Source organism: Erythrolamprus reginae, chromosome Z (assembly GCF_031021105.1).
Source record: "Erythrolamprus reginae isolate rEryReg1 chromosome Z, rEryReg1.hap1, whole genome shotgun sequence".
Taxonomy (NCBI): domain Eukaryota; kingdom Metazoa; phylum Chordata; class Lepidosauria; order Squamata; family Dipsadidae; genus Erythrolamprus; species Erythrolamprus reginae.
The window spans coordinates 80,293,530-80,313,753 of record NC_091963.1 but is presented as its reverse complement, the minus strand read 5'-3'; the positions used below and the strand labels follow the sequence as shown (position 1 = coordinate 80,313,753).

The following is a 20,224-nucleotide window of genomic DNA, read 5'->3' as shown; positions in this document are numbered from 1 at the left end:
CTGGAGAAGCAGAAGTTGCCAATAGCGCAGGTGGTGGCAGCAGTAGCTTTCCAATGTTTTAGTGGCTGCAATGAAAGCCAGCCCCCACCGCCAACCCAAGTGAAAAGCTGCCACAACGGAACTATGAGAAAGCTTCTGCTGACTGCTGCGAGAAGGCATGGCAGCGACAGCTCTTAGGCAGAATCATCTCTCTAATTCCAGCCATTGTCACCGTTGCCGCCACCACCCAACTCCCCCCCATGTAACATTCGATATATAAGACGCACCCACTTTTTTGAGGCAAACAGGTGCGTCTTATACACCGAAAATATGGTATTTCAAGGAGGCGGAAGCATCAAATAAATAGAAGGCTACAATCCCTCCACTTATTTTATTTGATACATAAAATTGTAACAATGAAGAACTGTTATAGTATCATTAGGACAAAAATATATGAATTTGTATTTCATCGGATCGCAGTGCACATGACTGAAAGAACTTTTTCACACGACAAAATGAATTAAAAGTTTACTTTAATTATGAATCATCTGTTTTCATGAAGCATCTGTATCACAGCAGGCTACAATATTGGATAAAAGGCAACTGGTAAACTGTCCAATACAAGGTTCCATACAAGAATTTTTACTGGCCTCAATCCAGTATTTCCAGATATTTTTTTTGATCAAAAACAGGAAATAGATCCACTTGCTTATTTTAAGCATATTAAAAAGGAAACTAATTGGGCCACTTCTATTTGTCTAACTGTTTTTATACAAAAGGGCTACACAATGTTACACTTTTCTGAATACAATTAAGAGTGATTATGAATTAGTGTTCTACATCATTACTCAATCGTTAAAAATCAGAAATTGCTGTAGCATGTTCACTATAATTTAAACACAGAGACTTAAACCCCTACAATTACTGCAAAAGAGAAAACTACTCTGAAGCAAGCAAGTTAAGTACCATAACAGTTATTTAAAAATTAAAAAAAGTTTTAAACAAGCAAGGCTAGAGTTTGATAAATTTCATTTTGTGATTCATTCTTATGCATTCTTCTATTTCATGAGCCACTCCTCAAATCCATAGGTTACTGCTCGACCAAAAGGACCAGAACAAAAAGTTTACTTCAGTTTTCCCATAGGAAACTCAGCTTGGTTAGTGTGTCAGGCACTTTCTGAGATACCAGCCCACCCCATGAGCACTCTCAGCAACTCTACAGGCCAATCACAATGCAAGCTCAGAAAACAAAGCTGTGTAAAAAACAAAACAAAAGTTAGAACAATTATTATGAATACTCATGTTAAGAATTGCATCAAACTTGCAGCATAATATATTTATGTTAATCATGTTAACATCTCAAATTTGATATTCTTATTTCTGATCAATGTGAACCAATCCAAAGCAATTCCTCCCTCCCAGCCAACTTCTCAGCTTGTAGATACAGCTTCTTACCTAAAAGAATGATTTACAGATCAGTATCGAACCAGGCCAACTGATTACTGTCACCTGGAGGGAGCCCATCCATAAGGTCCTGGGCCTGTCCTAGATCTGGTAGTCCATCAACCGGGTAGTCAGCACCAGGGTGATGGCCACCCATTTCATGTTCCATCATTGAATCCATACCCAAGGTATCCTGACCATATCCTCCAGAGTGGAAAGAACGATAGCTAGGATCTAAAAAAGTTAAGGTTGCAGAGGGGAAAGGAGGGGAAAAGTCAATATGTTAGTCACAGACTGATACCTAGAATTTCTATTGCATCTTTCATAACCTAGCCACACTGGTCATTTTCCAAACCAGTTTTATATAGATAAGCATGCTACCCGATACTATCAAAAATATAAGCTAATTTCAGCCTAGCCATTGATCTGCATTTTGCTGTAAATCTAGTACACAAACCTTAACAAACTTAAACACAGATTTTTATATATGGTACCAGATTAAGTGTACGGCTTCTTCTTCAAATTTGTTCAATCTACATGTCCAAAAATCTGCTGCTGATATAAATAAATCTGTACTCTTCATATATTAGGATAGAAGCAGCTAATTTATTTTTTATTTTTATTTATTTATTTTGTCAAACAATTATAGAGTGGTACAAATAAAACATTAGATAAGTAATGATAAAAAGTAACAAAAGAAGACAATAGGACAGGGACGGTAGGCAGTGGTACACTTATGCACGCTTCTTGGTGAAGTACTCACTAAAGCTTCAACATACATTGTACGCTCATTACTTAGTGACCACTTATTCAAACACTGTTCAAAGATAGGAAAATTATGGCTACTGCTTACAGTTGCAATTGTCACACAATTATGATGGTCATAGTATCCTATGGTCAAGTGATTGCCATTTGTACCAGTACCAACTTCTGATAAGCAAAATTAATAGAGAAGTCAGCAGGATGTTGCAAGTTGCAGTCATGTTGACATCCTGTTGGCTTCCCCACTTAATGGAATTGGAACTGCCATCATAAATCAGCATATATTATTGTTCCACCAGAATATAAACAACTAAATTCACTATGTGGTCAGCCAGCTCATATTTAATGTTTTGGTTGAGTCAAGTCAGCTGCATAATTGATACGTACCATCTTGGCGATAGCCAAGAGATTCTCCTTGAGCACCAATGTCAAGGCCCAAATCAGCACTCTGTGAAGATATGAAAAATGACATCTGAACTTAATGTATCTTAGTTTTATTAACTTGTTTACAGATCCACAATTTTAAAAAGTAAGTTATTTCTATGTAGGCATAGAAAGGACAGTTCCAGTTACTTTTCTATGTAGCTAGTTTTAGTATTAAGTCAAATACCTAGGTTAAAAAATGTTTTACGTTACATTTTCCATGTAAAATTGTTCCTGAAATATTTGTCATGCACAGCTAAGGTCTAATATTGGATACTTTGCTTTCTTACATTAAAAAAATTATAGGCATATCATTTGGAAAAGTATTCCAGTGATTTAACTTTGCACTAAAGATTAATCCACATAGAACATAAAGAAATATTTGGCAAATAAGCTAAAGACAGATGAAAATAACCATTAGGAACTCTATCTAAATCAGTGGTTCTTAACCTTTCTAATGCCACAACCCCTTAATACAGTTCCTCATATTGTGTTGACCCCCAACCATAAATCTAGCACCAATTCTCACAACAGAGCTTTAAACTGATTGGCAGGAAGGTCAGAGGGACCCACCCCCCCTGGTAAACACCTGATTGGTTGGATTATAAAAATATGTTGCAAGGCGCCAGAATAGAAGCTTTAGTTCCTAACACCATGGGAAATTTGTATTTTTACACAATCTTAGGCGACTCCTGTGAAATGGTCGTTTGACCCCCAAAGGGATCCCGATACCCAGATTGAGAACCACTGATCTAAATCCTGATGACTTTGTTTGCTATTTTCATATAACATTTGATTAAAGTTTGAAATTTAGTATGAAATTCAAAGAATATTCCATGAATAGGAAGAAAGTTAAATGGAGAAAATTTAGCACTCTGACCCACCTCATTCCAAGCCAATGGTTCAGTCCTAAAAAGAGAACTGGTTAGTTCCACTGACAGACGTTTCTTATAATCCTGTGGTTTATCTTCAGACATTCTGAATAATACCGCAGCTGCATATGTTGCTGTCCATGGAAAAAAAGAATGTTAGCAGAGGAACTTAAAATCAAAGCAAAGTGAATCCCTATCTATTTCACTTACCCACACCCTCATTTCTAGAATGTAGTAGTTCTGTTAATGGTGCTGTAGCTCCTTCTGCTTCAACTGCCTCAGCAGCTTCTTTATCTTGAGCCAATTCACATAGTACACCTGCAGCTACTCTCTGGATGTTCTCAATTGGGGAGTAGAGCAACTAGCAGTAAGAAAAATAAATAAATTTGGGTTTAAAAAAAACAAAACAGATTATTTATAACTAGGACTTGATGGCTGCGCATTATCAGCCAAGTTGTGGTAGGAATCTTCATACTGAATATTACAACTAGACTATAGCTGCAAATGGAGCAAATAAATGATCCACTACAAATTGTCCTGACTTGTAACTGGTCATTTATGGATTGCTTGAAATTATAATAGACTCCCAGAAGCTAACTCCAGATTTGAAGTTCCAATTGTTGTTCCATCACATAACTGCATTTGAGTGCTCAGCAACCAGCCTGAATTTGCAGCTATTTGCAGGACTTGAAAGTCATGTGACTGCAATTAATATTTTTAAGGAAAATCAGCAGGACCCGGATTGTGGGGGCAATAGGCTGGCTCTGTTAAAAATTGCTATTGCTAACATGTTGTAAGCCGCCCTGAGTTTAAGGAGAAGGGCGGCATAAAAATCGAATAAATAAATAAATTTACTTCCAGTTTCTGGAAAAACTCTCAAAACAAATGGTTCCCTTAATAATTGCTGCTGAACGGATAAAATTGGGCATGATTACATGGTGATCCATTTAATGATCATCATGACTTCTGACCAAAATTGCAGGTTCAATTATGGTCATAATTTAGGGACCATCTATGTTTCCTTTCCTCAATTCTTTAATTTATTATTATTTAAATTTCTAAACCTTGAAGACTCTGGGAGGCACAGAAGAGTTTAAAATAACCCAAAGTAAAAAAAACCCAGAATATAAAAGAAAAATTCATTCTAATTGGCCTGAGCTAGGCGGTACAGACCCAGGTCAGTTGGCAAAGCCAGGTCTTCAATTTGAACTCAAGAGCTCGTTGCTAATCGTTCTATAAGGCAACATTTCTTGGTTTTAGCAACTTTAGCAACTGAAGAGGGCTTGAATTCCAGTCCCAGAATTCCCCAGTCAATATCCTTTTTAAGAGGGGTGGGCCAACTCCCAGAATCCCCCAGCCAGCAGGCTATAAAAGGGCTGGACTTCAACTCCCAGAATCCCCGTTTTTAGATGGGTGGATTTCAGCTCCCAGAATTACAAGATATCATAGTTTAAGCCAGTAGTTCTCAACACCCAAAGGGGTTTGGGACCCCTTGGGGTTGAATGACCCTTTCACAGGGGTCACCTAAGATCATGGGATCTTTTACAAGGAAAAGTACTGACTGCCAATCTCTGGAGGCCACTGAAGGGCATTTGCTCTTATACGATGCCTTGCGCTTCCATCCGCCGTTTTGTACGGCAAGTACAAAAGAATACCATCCACTGAAAGATTTTGCCCTTGTGGCTCAAGAGAGATGGAGACTGAGGGACACATGCTCCTGAGATGCTCCTTTTATACAGAAATTAGGAAAAAACATATTTTACCACTAATTGCAAGGTATCCTGGCCACTCAGACATTACCTATCTTCAGTGGCTGCTTAAAGATGAACAGGCCATAATTATAATTAACTGTTGTAAGTCAAGGACTACATTTATCACCCAAGAATCTGCTACTATGATCAAAGAGATACTAAAATGTCTAGATTCTAAGAATTTGAAACAGTTCTTGGATGTTCTGTTTTTGTTTTTTTTAAATTATTATTAATATTACATTGATGGCCTTTGACTGTAATAAAAGTCTACATATGCCATCTCTGACCTCAGATTAGTTTTTAAAAAGTATATGCAATGTATTTTCATTAGATCATTAGACTTTCACCTACCTGCACAAAGAGTGGAATGGTGTTTAGACCCCTAATTACAATCCGATTGTGCACATCTCTAGCTAGGATATGAAGAGCTCCAGTGCAACCCTCAACTATTTCCTCCATACGCACACCCTCCTGTACAAAAACAGAATAGTCTTAATATTCATAAGCCAAGAGTGTTTGATCATTATTAACATCACAATATTATTTTTCTTTCTCATCAGGTAAATATTTTCATTTACTCACCTGCTGTCATACAATTTAATTATCAGATAGGTTTTCTGGTTAGTCACACATTTTTGCCTTTCTAAGGGCTTCAAAGGATAGAATGGGGGGAAACGTATTTAGTCAGACACTAATTGTGTAAGTTCTCTCACTTAAAAAGATGAGAGAGGCCTGTAATTGGCATCATAGGTAGACCTCAATTATGAGAGACAACATGAGAAAACACATCCAGAAAATAACATGGTTTGATTTTTGATGAACTTAATACTTTGTTATATATCTTTTGTTGCCAATGACAGAGGTTAAACATTTTCTGTAAGTCCTCACGTTGGCACACCCTGTTGCTGGTATGTTGGCCCATTCCCTCATGCAGATCTCCTCAAGAGCAGTGATGTGTTGGGGCTGTCGATGGGCAACATGGGCTTTCAACTCCTTCCAAAAGTTTTCTATAGGGTTGAGCTCTGGAGACTGGCTATGCCACTGCAGGACCTTGAAATGCTTCTTACGAAGCCACTCCTTCGTTGCCCTGGCAGTGTACTTGGGATCATTGTCATGATGAAAGTTTCAAGTTTAATTGGATTGTATGTCGTCCCTCTCTGAGGATTCGGGGCACTCACAGTATATGAAAGAGACAGTAGTAAACAATCCAATTAATATACATAAAAAACAATCCTTAAAAATTCTAATTTAAAAAAACTCTCACTAACAATTCATTCCACAAATCATACTAAGATTCATTGGTGAGGGGGAAGATCTAATAACCCCAGGCTTGGCGACAAAGATGAGTTTTTAAACTCTTTCGGAAGGCAAGGAGAGTGGGGGCAGTGCGAATCTCCGGGGGGAACTGATTCCAGAGGGCCAGGGCCCCCACAGAGAAGGTTCTTCCCCTAGGTCCCGCCAGCCAACACTGTTTGGTCGAAAGACCCAGCCATGTTTCATCTTCAATGCCCTTGCTGATGGAAGGTGGTTTGCATTCAAAATCACATGATACATGGCCCCATTTATTCTTTCATGGATCAGTCCTCCTGGTCCCTTTTCAGAGAAACAGCCCCAAAGCATGATGTTGCCACCCTCATGCTTCATAGTAGGTATGATGTTCTTTGGAAGCAACTCAGCATTCTTTCTCCTCCAAACATGACGAGTTGTGTTTCTGCCAAACAGTTCTACTTTGGTTTCATCTGACCATATGACATTCTCCCAATCCTCTTCTGGGTCATCCAAATGCTCTCTAGCAAACTTTAGACAGGCCTGGACATGTACTGGCTTAAGCAGAGGGACACATCTGGCACTGCAGTATCTGAGTCCCTGGCAACATAGTGTGTTACTGATGATAGCCTTTGTTACATTGGTCCCAGCTCTCTGCAGGTTATTCACTAGGTTCCCCCCTGTGGTTCTGGGATTTTTGCTCACCATTCTTGTGATCATTTTGACCCCATGGGATGAGATCTTGCATGGAGCCCAGGATCGAGGGAGATTATCAGGGGTCTTGTATGTCTTCCATTTTCTAATTATTGCTCCCACAGTTGATTTCTTCATGCCAAGCTGCTTGCCTATTGCAGATTCAGTCTTCCCAGTCTGGAGCAAGGCTACAATTTTGTTTCTGGTGTCCATTGATATCAATTTGGTCTTCACCATAGTGGAGTATGGAGTGTGACTGTTTGGACAGGTGTCTTTTATGCTGATAACAAGTTCAAACAGGTGCCATTACTACAGGTAATGAGTGGAGGACAGAGGAGCCTCTTAAAGAAGTTACAGGTCTGTGAGAGCCAGAAATCTTGCTTGTTTGTAGGTGACCAAATACTTATTTTCCAGTAAAATTTGCAAATAAATTTGTTAAAAATTAGGCTATGTGATTTTCTGGATGTATTTTCTCATATTGTCTCTCATAGTTGAGATGTACCTATGATGTCAATTACAGGCCTCTGTCATCTTTTTAAGTGGGAGAACTTGAACAATTGGTGTCTGACTAAATACCTATTGCCCACACTGCATATCTAACACTGCAACAGCAAGGGGCAGGGATAATAGTTCACAATTCCTATTTTTCATATTTGGGAGGAAGACAAGGGAGAAAAGGGAATTCATTCTTCCTCTTCTTGTGCTATATCAGTCATCAGACATTGGCGATCATGTTGGCAATCTTATTTTTGTCATCAGCCGCGTGAAAAATTGCTGTTGAATTTTGTCCAAATCAGTCCTTTAGGTTTTTAAGCCATGATGATGTTTGTTGTTTGCTAATTAATTGGATTTATATGCCGCCTCCTCCGAAGACTCAGGGCGGCTCACAACATATAAAAGAACAATAGAAAACATCCTAAGTCCAAATTTAAAATTAACTAATTTAAACCCCCAAATCCTTCATCAGTTGGGGGCTAATGTCTAATAGCCCCAGGCCTGTCAGTACAGGTAGGTCTTTAGGCTCTTGTGGAAGTCGAGGAGGGTGGGGGCAGTATGAATCTCTGGGGGAAACTGATTCCAGAGAGCTAGGGCCCCCACCGAGAAGGCTCTTCCCCTAGACACTGCCAGGCGACATTGTCTAGGTGACGGGACCAGGCGCTGGGACTCATGTTACAGAAGGCGGTCCCGTAAGTATTTTATTTTTTATTTTATTAATAGAGTTGAAAGGGACCGTTAGGTCATCGAGTCCAACCCCCTGCCTGAGCAGGAAACCCTACAGTACCCCAGCCAAATGGAAGTCCAATCTCCTCTTGAAGGTGTCCAGAGTTGGGGAGTTCACCACCTCCCCTGGCAGGCAGTTCCATTGGTTGATCGCTCTGACCGTCAGGAAGTTCTTCCTTATTTCCAGGTTGAATCTCTCCTTGGTCAGCTTCCAACCATTGTTCCTCGTCCGGCCCTCTGGTGCCCTGGGGAATAAAGAGACCCCCTCCTCACCGTGGCAACCCCTCAAGTATCTGTAAACTGCTATCATGTCCCCTCTAGACCTTCTTTTTTCTAGGCTGTCCATGCCCAGTTCTCTCAATCTCTCTTCGTAAGTCTTGGTTTCGAGTCCCCTAATCATTTTGGTTGCTCTTTTTTGCACCTTCTCCAGAGTTTCGATGTCTTTTTTGTAGTGAGGTGACCAAAATTGGATGCAGTACTCCAGGTGGGGTCTGACCAGGGCATAGTAGAGTGGTATTAGTACTTCCCTGGTCTTGGAGCGTATTCCTCTGTTGATGCAGCTTAGGATTGAGTTGGCTTTTTTGGCTGCTGCTGCACATTGCTGACTCATGTTTAGTTGATTGTCCACCAAGACTCCAAGATCTCTTTCGCAGTCACTACTGCTGAGTGGGGTATCTCCCAGGCTGTATGTATGTCTAGGGTTCTTTTTGCCGAGGTGGAGGACTCTGCATTTGTCGGTGTTGAACCTCATTTTGTTGGTATGGGCCCACTGTGATAGTCTGTCTAGGTCTTCTTGTACTCTGAGCCTGTCCTCAAGGGTGTTGGCTACCCCCGCCAGCTTGGTGTCATCTGCAAATTTTATTAGTTCCCCTTTTATTCCCTCGTCCAGGTCATTGATGAAGATGTTAAAGAGTACAGGACCCAGGACAGAGCCCTGTGGTACTCCACTGTCTACTTTTTTCCATGTGGATTTGGTGCCGTTGAGGACAACTCGTTGGGTGCGGTTGATCAGCCAACTGTTTATCCATCTACATGTGTAGTAATCTACTCCATTTTTTCCTAGTTTGTGGATTAGGAGATTGTGGTCGACTTTATCGAAAGCCTTACTGAAATCCAAGTATATGAGGTCCACTGAGTTGCGTTGGTCAACTGACTTGGTTATGGTGTTGAAAAATGATATGAGATTGGTTTGGCATGATTTGTTTCTGATGAATCCGTGCTGGCTATTGGATATGATCTTGTTTGTTTCTAGGAAGTGGGTAAGTTGTTTTTTGATTATTTTCTCCAGTATTTTTCCAGGTATAGAGGTCAGACTGATTGGTCTGTAGTTACCTGGGTCGGTCTTTTTGCATTTTTTGTGGATGGGGACTACGTCAGCTCGCTTCCAGTCTTCCGGTAGGTCTCCAGTGATCCAGGATATTTGGTAGACGAGGAGGAGTGGTTCCGCTATGGTGTCTGCCAATTCTTTTAGGACTTTGGGGTGAAGTCCGTCTGGCCCTGGTGATTTGTATTCGTTGAGTTCCCTCAGGTAGTCCCTCACTGTGCTTTTGTCTATGTTGAGTTCGGTTCTGGGGCAGTTTGTTGCAGTTAAATTGCAGATTGGTTGGAGGGAGGTTCCCTTTTGTGTGAACACTGATGCAAAGTAGGCGTTGAGTAGCTGTGCTTGGTCATTGCTGTCTGTGATTTCTCTACCCTCTTCGTTTTTTAGTGTGACGATTGTTTCTTTGATTTTTTTCTTATTGTTGATGTGTTGGAAGAATCTTTTTTTGTTGTCTTTGACTTCCGCTGCAAGGTGTTGTTCATATTGTGCCTTTGCTGTTTTTATTTTTTGTTTGCAGGAACTGGCTGTTTGCTGATATTCCGCTTTGGTTATGAGTCCTTCTTTCCATTGTTTGTACTTAGCTTTTTTTCCTTTTATGTCATCTGCAAGGGCTTTGTTTAGCCATGCAGGTTTAGTTTTGGTTTTCCTGTTTTTCCTTTTCATGGGGATTGCGTTGTTTTGGGCGTCTATGATGCTGTTTTTTAGGATCACCCAGGCTTCCTGAGTGGTTTTTCCTTCTAAGAGTTCGTTCCAGGGGCATTGTTCAAGGTTCGCTCTGAGCTTGTTAAAGTCCGCTTTTCTGAAGTCTGGGACTGTAGTGGTGTTGGGTATAGTAGCTAGTGATTGCACTATGTTGAATTTGAGGATGACGTGGTCGCTCTCTCCCAGTTTCCCTTCTTCTTCTGTTCCCTCTATTGTTTCTTCCCTGTTTGTTAGTATTAGGTCTAATATAGCATTCCCTCTGGTTCCTGTTTCAACTTTTTGGGTTAGAAAGTTGTCAGCTAGACTGGAAAGAAATTTGGCAGACTTTCCGCTTGGTGCTGAGTTAGTTTTCCAGTTGATGTCTGGGTAGTTGAAGTCCCCCATTATTGTCGTGCTGTGTTTGTTGCATATGTCTGTTAGTTGGCATGTGAAGAGGTCGTCCATTGTGTCTGTTTGATTGGGTGGTCTGTAGTATACTCCAATTGTGTTGTTGCTCTTTTTTTCTTTTATGTTGACCCATATGATTTCTAGGGGGTTATCATCTTTGGTTGGATGTAGTTCTGTGGCAGTGTAGTGGTCTTTGATGTATAGTGCAACACCTCCTCCTTTCTTGTTTGACCTGTTCTTCTTAAAGAGGTTGTAACCTATTATCTGTGTGTTCCAGGCGTGTGTTTCGTCCCACCAGGTTTCTGTGATTCCAATTAGATCGTATTGGCCCTCGTGTATTAATAATTCCAGTTCATCCTGTTTGTTTCCCAAGCTTTGTGCGTTCGTGTACAGGCATTTTAGATGTTTGTGTTTGTTTGCAGGTAGAAATTTTTTATTCTCAGGTTTGTTTGTAGGCTTGTCCCGTTCCCCTTCCTTGTTTTGTTCAGTGTTTTGTCGTATAGTTTGGTCACCCTCCCCTCTCAGAGCTAGTTTAAAGCCCTCCTGATGAGTTGGGCTAGTCGGTTGCCTAGGAGGTTCTTCCCCGCTCTAGTGAGGTGTAGCCCGTTGCTTGCTAGAAGCCCTTCTTGGAGATAGTGCAGGCCATGGTCGAGGAAGCCGAAGTTCTTATGGCGACACCATCCTTTAAGCCAGTGATTTATCTGCGGGATTTTGCGTTCTCTGGCGGGGTGTCGGCCTCTAGTGGGGAGGATGGAAGAAAAAACAACCTGAGCACCTGTTTTTCTGATTGTGTTGCCCAAGTGGTCATAGTCTTTCATAATTTGGATCATGTCTTTCCCTGTGTCGTTGGTTCCCGCATGAATCACCAATAGTGGGTAGTAGTCCGTGGGTTTGAGTATTTTGGTGAGGTTTTCAGTTATGTCAGAGATTTTAGCTCCAGGGAGGCAGCACACCTCTCTAGATTGGTTGTCTGGTCTGCAGATGGGAGGCTCAGTTCCCCTGAGGATTGAGTCTCCAATTACCAGTACTCTCCTTTTCTTTTTGGCTGGCTTGGGGTGAGGGAGGTTAGCTTCTGTTGTTGAGGCTTTTGGTGGAGTTGTGCTGTGCTTGGTTCTTGGTGGTTCTTTGTCAGATGTTTGCAGGTTTTCTTGTTCCGAGAGTACTGAATATTTGTTGCTTGTAGGCAGTGGGGTTGGGAGGAGGAGGGTTGGAGTTGGTGGAGGCTTGTTTTTTCATCTTAGGGTGATGTGTGTCCAGCTATTTACTGTTTCTGGGGCGTGGATTCGGCTTAGCTCCTCTGGGGTGTTGGTTTTGTTGGGAGTCTGATGGATTTTCTCATTGTGATGTTGGTGCTTCAGGGTTGTTAGGTTTTTCTCTAGGTTTTCGATTTTTTTCCTCAAGTAGCTGGATGAGTTTGCATTTGTTGCAGGTAAAGTTTTGGAGGTTTGAGGGGAGGAGTGAGTACATGGAGCACAAACTGCAGCACACCATGGATTCAGTTCCGTCTTCATCTATGCTTGTTCGGGGAGTGACTTCTGTGTGCATGGTTGGTGTATCTTCTCTCTCTCTCTCTGTGTTGTTCTTTATGAAGTAACTTCTTTATATATTTTTCTTTTTCTTTATTACATTCTTATTTTGTCTTTATTTTCCATTTTTTCATTCCCCCCCCTTCCTGTGCCTCTTTTCTTTTCTTTTCAGTGTTTCAGTGTACATTAGTAATTTTGAATAAAATTACTATAAGAATTGTCACTAAAATGCACTTCCAGTGTAACAAGCAGGAGCTGGTAGATTTGGCTACCGACAACAAAGAATTTACACTTTACATTTTCCTCTTGAATTCTCTCTCTCTCTCTTTTTGGAAGAGGTTACTGGATTAAGACAACTGGGTAATAATAGGAACCAAAAGTGACTCGCGTCCCTGGGTGGGCTCGAACCACCAACCTTTCGGTTAACAGCCGAACGCGCTAACCGATTGCGCCACAGAGACTTCCTTAAAGTAATCTGGTCCGATGCCATATAGGGCTTTATAGGTCTTAACCAACATTTTGAATTGCGTTCGCAAACTAACCGGCAGCCAATGCAGCTTGCGGAGGGCTGAAGACATGGGTGTACCTAGGAAGGCCCATGACTGCTCGCACAGATGCATTCTACAAATCTGTATTTTCTGAATGCTCCTCAAAGATAGCCGCATGTAGAGAGCATTACAATAGTCGAACCTCGAGATGATAAGGGCATGAGTGACTGTGAGAAGAGACTCCCGGTCCAGGTAGGGCTGCAATTGACGCACCAGGCAGACCTGGGCAAATGTCCCCCTCACCAGAACTGAAATATGGTGTTCTAAGTTCAAGCTGTGGATCAAGGAAGATGCCCAACTTGTAGACCTTCTCTGAGGGGGACAGATGCTCCCCCCAGATAATGGACAGGTAGGTGGGATTGTCCTTGGGAGGCAAAACCCATAGTCTCTCTATATTGTCAGGGTTGAGTCAGAGCCTATTAACGCCTATCCAAACCCTCACAGCCTCCAGACACTGGCACATTACTTCCACTGCTTCAATGAGTTGACACAGGGTGGAGAGGTATAGCCAAGTATCATTAGCATACTGATGGCAACTCACCCTGTGCCATTGGATGATTTCATCCAGAGGTTTCATGTAGATATTAAATAGCAGGGGTGAGAGAACTGACCACTGAGGAACTACACAAGGGAGGGACCTAAGAGTCAACCTCTGGTCACCTGCCAACACCAACTGTGACCGACTGGAGAGGTACGAGATGAACCACCATAAACAGTGCCCCACACTCCCAGCCCCTCCAGCTGCTGCAGAAGGATACCAGGGTCAATGGTATTGAAAGCCATCAGGATAGAGATGTGACCACTATCCTGGACCCAACAGAAATCATCCGTCAACGCGACCAAAGCATTTTCAGTGCTGTACCCAGGCCTGAACCCAGACTGCCATGGGCCCAGATAATCAGCTTCATCCAAGGACCATTGAAACTGGAGTGATAGCACCTTTGCAACAACCTTCCTTATAAAGGGAGGGTTGGAGCCAGGGCGATAGTTATTTAAAACAGCTGGGTCCAGGCAAGGCTTCTTGAGGAGGGAGCGCACAACTGCTTCCTTGCAGGGAGCCAGAACGGATCCCTCCCTCAGAAAAGCATTGACAATAATGACCAGCCAGGAGGGACATGGGTCCAATGAACAGGTGGTGGAGCTCACAGCTCCCATGGTCTTGTCCATTTCATCAGGTGTCACTAGGTCAAACTCCTCACACACAAGATGTGCCTGTCACCTCAGCTGAGTCATTGTCAGCCAACACTGCTTTTCAGTCAGAGACAAGGTCTGTCTGGATCGCAGCGATTTTATCTGTGAAAAACTCATTAAATTGCTCAGCACTACCTGCAAGGGTTCATCAACTCCTCCCGATTAAGGGCCGAGCGAGTCACCCTAAACAGGACAGCTTGGCAGGATTCTGCAAATGTAATCAGGGTAATATGGTACACACACTTCACCAGTTTGAGCGCCACCTGATAGATCTTAACATAAGAACCTACAAATGTTCGGTCAGATTCAGATTTACTTTTCCTCCAATGCTTCTCTAGACATCTCCTCTGGTGTTTCATGCTGCAGTTCCTTGATATACCAAGGAGGAGACCTCTTGGGTCTAGTGTCATGGAGAGGTTGCAAAGGCGCAAACCAGTCTAGAGCCCCTGCCACAGCTGTATTCCAGGTTGCTACAACCAATTCTGCCAAACTATGTATAAGCAAATCCAGTAAAACCCTGAGCGCCCTCTGAAAGCCCTCTGGCACCATCAGGTGCCTGAGGCAGAACCACCTAGTTGGTACCACCTCCCTGTGGGGGAGGATTGGAGCCTTAAAATCAAACTGTAGCAGAAAACGATCCAACTATGAGAAGGGCAAAATGTCTAAGCCCCTTAAATTCAGATCATTGCTCAATTGCTCCGAGAGGATAACAATATTGGGAATTTACCCCCCCCCCCTCGTGAGTCAGATCCTGAATTATCTGAGTTAGGTCCATGGTTGTCATGGAAGCCATGGACTCCCACACCAACCCAGAGGATTTGCTGAGCGACAGTATATTGAAGTCCCCCAAGACTATAAGTCTGGGGAACTTCACCAGCCTGGCTACCTCCTCGAGTAGCGCAGGCAGGGCTGTTGACACGCAGCTTGGAGGCAGATACGTGAACAATAAGCCTCCCTGAACCCCTAGTTCCAACTTCACAAAGAAGGAATCACAACCTGCTATCTCTGGAGCAGAGAACCTGCATAGGCTGAAGTTCTTCCTGGTTATAATAGCCTTTCCTCCCACTTCCCTGGGGTTGTGGAGAGGAACTCCTCCCTCTGGGCCCAGCCAGGTCTCAGTCACACCAGGTCAGTCTCCTCCTGCCGGAATCCTGGATGAGGTGAGCTTTGTTTACAACTGATCTGGCATTAAGTAACAACAGCCTGAGCCCGGGGTCTGGATTTCGCCTATCACCAGTACCCCGGGTTGAGCTCATGGGGTCGGAACAAGGGATCGCTTTTCAAGCAGAGAGTTCTTGTGCCCTGAGAGCAGCCTACGCCAAGGCTCCTGCCATATCTTCCTCTCCTCAGCCACCCCAGAGATTGGCTCCCCCACTCCTCCTGCCTCCAGAGCGCCAGACAGGCTGGCCCTTCCATACAATTCATTCATCTAAATCATACATACATTCCATCCAGTCCACAATTATCCAAGTCTAAAATTACTCCCCCTTAAATTAACTAAAAGCAATACTAAAAATTATTTTAAAACAATATAAGACGCCCAATATAAAAAGTTCTTCCTCCCTTGCCATGGGACATCCCCTCCCTTCCAGCTTTCTGTATCCTTGTTTTTACTTCACTGATCATGTCCCAGTTTTCTAGTGATATTACTTCAAAATTTATCCGTGGTTAATTAATGGGTTGTTAGCTGACAATCATGATCTTGGTTTTTGAGGCGTTAAGCTTCAAGCCATATTTTCCAGAAAATTTCTGAGACTGTTGATAAGGAGCTGAAGGTCTTCATGCTTACTGGCAAGCGGAACTGTATCATCAGCGTATCTTAAATTGTTGATCTGAATGTTGTTTACTTTGAGGCCAGCGTTAATGTTTTCCATTGTTTTATTGAAAATTGACCCATAGTAGATATTAAACAGATATTAAACAGCAGCAGAGACAGGATACACCCTATCTGACTCCTCTTCACATTTCTGATATAGATATTATAGATTTTTTATTATTCAAATGTCTTTGTCCTCTAGTCCCACTTGTTTTAGGATTTGCAATAGTTTGCTGTATCTTATTTTATCAAATGCTTTTTCAAAATTGATGAAGCACATGTAAATGCTGTAACTGACAGCGCTGTTCAAGAACTTGAATGCTGAATAGGGCATCTTCTATTCCAATATTGTTTCTGAAACCAAATGTGTGATACTTAGCCACTCCTCAATTTTGTTGTATATTCTTGGGTGAATTAATCTCAGGAATATTTTCAGAGTATGACTCATTACACTTATTATTCTGCATTCCTTGCATTTATTTTTTTGGGAGGGGCAGAGTTGTCACAAAGGTTGACTTTAGCCAATCATTTGCTATATTTCCTGTTTTAATATTAGATTGAAGAGCTGCAGTAAAAATGTCTTCCCATTGTTTTCCACCATTTTTTAAATTTATACTGGTCGACATTATTATTCTGTGTTCAACCTCCTCCATTGTGATATTTGGTCCAGTTGTTATATTTCTCATATCAATATCATCCCTACTGTCCTCAAAAAGTTCTTCAATATATTCCCTTCCATTTTTTAAGTTTTTCATCCACATCCAAGATGATTTCTGTTCTGTTCAATTGGATAACAATCAGAAATAAAAAGCGACACATGCTGTCCAAAATTTGATCATAGGCAAAATTTATTATTAAAGCAAGTTCATGCAATAAACTGGTTAACTAAAAGATTTTTCATGCTGGCAGCATTCTGCTCTAATGAGCCGAAGATAAGAGAGGCCCAGGCTGCAAGACAGAGAGTCATAAATCATAAAGTGTTTCTGGTAGCTTGACAAAACTACCAATGGAACTCAGCAGCTCATGAAACAGCATGAGAAAGAAGTCTGTGAAAGCAGAAAGATCCCTTGGCTTTCATTCACCAATCGCCATGATGATAAACATTGCTCACCACACCCTCTTTTCCCCAGTCTGTCCCTTATATACTGGCAAGGTGTAGCCAAATGTCCCTTAGCTTTATTAGCACCAAGAACCCCTTCTTTTCAGATACTCATGTCTGTACCTTGTTCTCTTGACTCTTGCATCTAATAGGGGGTACTTTTCCTCTAATTCCCCATCATCCTCTGACTCACTCAATCCCTTAACTGGGGGTGCTGATTCTCTAGTGGTTCTTCAGTCTCTAAGTTCCTTTCACTCTCTCAGACTTGGATGGCAGGGACACTGGCCTACGGTGCCAGTACTCATCCGTCTCTTGCTCCTCAAAATCCATGACCAGCTGAGCTGAATGACCCGTTGTACCTACCTGAACGGTCTTCTCGATGCACTGGAAGGAGAGTCCAACATGGGTACTTAACCAATCCTATTGGTAGAGACTGAGTAAAAAATTAACATAATAATTAGGCACCGCCCCCTTGCAGCCCCCATGAGCTCAGTTTTAAAAACGAAAAAGGCACTGAAAGAGGATAACCAACTTTTATTGAACAATTCAATAACTTATTAAACTAACCCAATCTCCGGCGTCCCTGAACGTCAACTGCCGGGTGGGTTTGGACTCTCCTTCCAGTGCATCGAGAAGACCGTTCAGGTAGGTACAACGGGTCTTCTCCACTGCATCTGGAAGGAGAGTCCAACATGGGATATACCAAAGATCTTAACGCCCATGGGAGGGAGAAGGCCTAGTTAGGGACGTAGGAGAAACACAAACTCGTTGAAGAACCCGTCTGCCAAAGGCCGCTTCAGCTGAAGCAAAGGAATCCAACTTGTAATGTCTAATAAATGTCGTGGGGGCTGCCCAGGTTGCAGCTCTACAGATGTCCTCTATCGATGCTTGCGTAGACCAAGCCGAAGGGAGTAGACGCACTCCTAGTTGAGTGTGCTGTCAACCCTTCCGGAGGAGTGTGTCCCCCGGCCTTGTAGGCCTCAGAAATACAGTCTTTAATCCAACGACTAATGGACTTGCAGACAGTCCAAGTCCCATCTTATACTCAGAAAAAGATATGAATAGAGTCTCAGATTTCCTGAACGTTTCCGTCCTTCTAATGTAAATCTTTATAGCCCTCCTGACCTTATGCCATAGTAATTCCGATGGATGGCTCCCATGTGTACAAAAATCAGGGAGGACTAATTCTTGTTTTCTGTGGAATGCAGTGTTCACCTTCGGTACAAAGGAAGGATCTAACCGAAGTACCACTCTATCTGGATAAAACACTGCGCGCTGAAGTAATTGCCACTAGGAAAGCTGTTTTCAAGGAGAGCAACCTAAGCGGTATGGTCCTCAATGGTTCAAAAGGAGGTCTAGTCAAGGCCTTAAGTACCAACGTAAGATCCCAGGACGGGAATCTCCGGACTAGTGGGGAATGTTTGTTTGTGGCTCCCTTAATAAAGTCTCGAATCCAAGAATGTTGAGCCAATGAACGAGACTCTGATGTCTGTATCATGGTGGAAAGAGCTGCCACCTGTCTTTTCAAGGTATTGGGGGCCAGGCCTCGCTCTACCCCTGCTTGTAAGAATTCCAAAACAGTGATTACAGACGCTTCTCTAGGATCTTGAAGATCCCTGCCACAAAACTTACAAAAGGCTGCCCAAGTTGCCTGATATATTTGAGAAGTTGATGGGCGTCTTGCGGCCTGCATGGTATCTATGACCTTCTCCGGTAAGTCTAACTGTTTTAGTCTATGCCTTTCAAGTGCCAACCTGTTAGTTGTAGCCATTGGGGATCCGGGTGTTGTAGGTTCCCCTGGCTGAGAGAGATGATTTGATTCGGAATTTTCCACGGAGGTGACACCGATAGTGTCACTAAGTCGGCGAACCACGGGCGGCGTGGCCAATGTGGTGCTACCATTATCACTTCCGCTTTTTCCTGGAGGATCTTTTCCACCACTCTCGGAATAAGATTCACGGGAGGAAAGGCATAAAGTAGACCTGGGGGCCAAGGGGATAAAAGAGCATTGGTTCCCTCTGCCCCTGGGTCCGGAAAGCGTGCGTAGAACCTCGGAAGCTGAGTGTTCTGGCTGTTGGCAAACAAGTCCACTAAGGGGACTCCGTATCTCTGGGTCAACTGATAAAAGAGGTCTGGATCGAGTGTCCACTCTGACGGATCCAGGGTGGACCTGCTGAGCCAGTCCGCTTTTGTATTGCTGACTCCTGCAATGTGCTCCGCAGCCAGCGAGGCCAGATGGGTCTCGGCCCAGTTGAAAAGGTTTGTAGTCTCCTCCATAAGTCGCTGCGACCTCGTGCCCCCCTGGTGGTTCAGGTGGGCCCTGGTTGCAACATTGTCTGTTAATACAAGTACATGGTTGCCTTCTACCATGGGGGCAAAGGCTTGCAGGGCTAGGAACACCGCTCTGAGTTCGAGAAAATTTATGTTGATCGGTGATAGATCTTCTATAGTCCACAGCCATATGTTGTCCAAGATGGGCACCCCATCCATATAGGCTGGCGTCCGTGGTAAGAATGAGACGGTCTTGTGTGCGAAAGGGGGAACCTTCCTGAATCGCTCCGGAAGTCCACCACTTCAAGGACTCCCTGACTTCCCTTGGTATCTTGACTGTTTTGTGTGAATGGCTGACCTTGGCTCTTTGAGCTGGTAGTAGAAACCACTGAAGGCCCCTGATATGATGTCTGGCCCAGGGTACAATACCTATGGCCGACACCAGCGTCCCCAATACTTTTGACAATAGTGATAGTGGGACTCGCCTGTGTCGACCCAAGTCGGTAACCAAGCGACGAATGTTCCTCCGTCTTTCTGGAGAAAGGGTCACCGTGCCTGATAAAGTGTCTATGATGGACCCCAGATGTTGCAGCCTGGTCGCGGGGGACATCTGGCTCTTCTCCACGTTGATGGTGAAGCCATGGGCTTCTAATGTCTGCACCGTTCTGGTTAAGTCCTCCTTGGCCTGACTGGGGGACCTGGAGAAGATAATTATGTCGTCCAGGTAGGCCATCAGCCTGATGGAATGAGACCGAAGGTTGGCCGTCAGCACGTCCAGCAACTTGGTAAAGGTTCGCGGGGCTGACGAGAGGCCAAATGGCAAGGCTCTGTACTGGTAATGGATGCCCCCTGAACAGAACCTGTGTCGGGTGCACAGGCACGTGTAGGTAAGCTTCCTTTAAGTCTATTGAGGTCAACAGATCTCGAGATCGGATCGAAGGAAGAATAGTTTG

The 20,224-nt window shown here is 43.1% G+C and overlaps 1 protein-coding gene and 1 non-coding gene across 13 annotated transcripts in view; both read right to left on the bottom strand.

Moving 5' to 3' along the window:
* Nucleotides 1-495: 495 nt before the first annotated feature.
* The window catches only part of CTNNB1 (catenin beta 1), a 169,956-nt gene continuing 150,227 nt past the window's right edge, over nucleotides 496-20,224 (bottom strand). For all 12 annotated transcript variants that reach the window (XM_070727375.1, XM_070727373.1, XM_070727376.1 and 9 more), the window contains 6 exons: nucleotides 5,582-5,701; nucleotides 3,690-3,840; nucleotides 3,492-3,613; nucleotides 2,572-2,632; nucleotides 1,435-1,656; nucleotides 496-1,232 (listed from right to left, as the gene is read on the bottom strand). In XM_070727375.1, the coding sequence (XP_070583476.1) occupies nucleotides 1,448-1,656; nucleotides 2,572-2,632; nucleotides 3,492-3,613; nucleotides 3,690-3,840; nucleotides 5,582-5,701 (663 nt within the window). In that variant the 3' untranslated portion in view covers nucleotides 496-1,232; nucleotides 1,435-1,447. The remainder of the gene's footprint in view (nucleotides 1,233-1,434; nucleotides 1,657-2,571; nucleotides 2,633-3,491; nucleotides 3,614-3,689; nucleotides 3,841-5,581; nucleotides 5,702-20,224) is intronic.
* On the bottom strand, nucleotides 12,734-12,807 carry TRNAN-GUU (transfer RNA asparagine (anticodon GUU)). Its single transcript has one exon. It is a non-coding gene; the product is annotated as a tRNA-Asn (tRNA).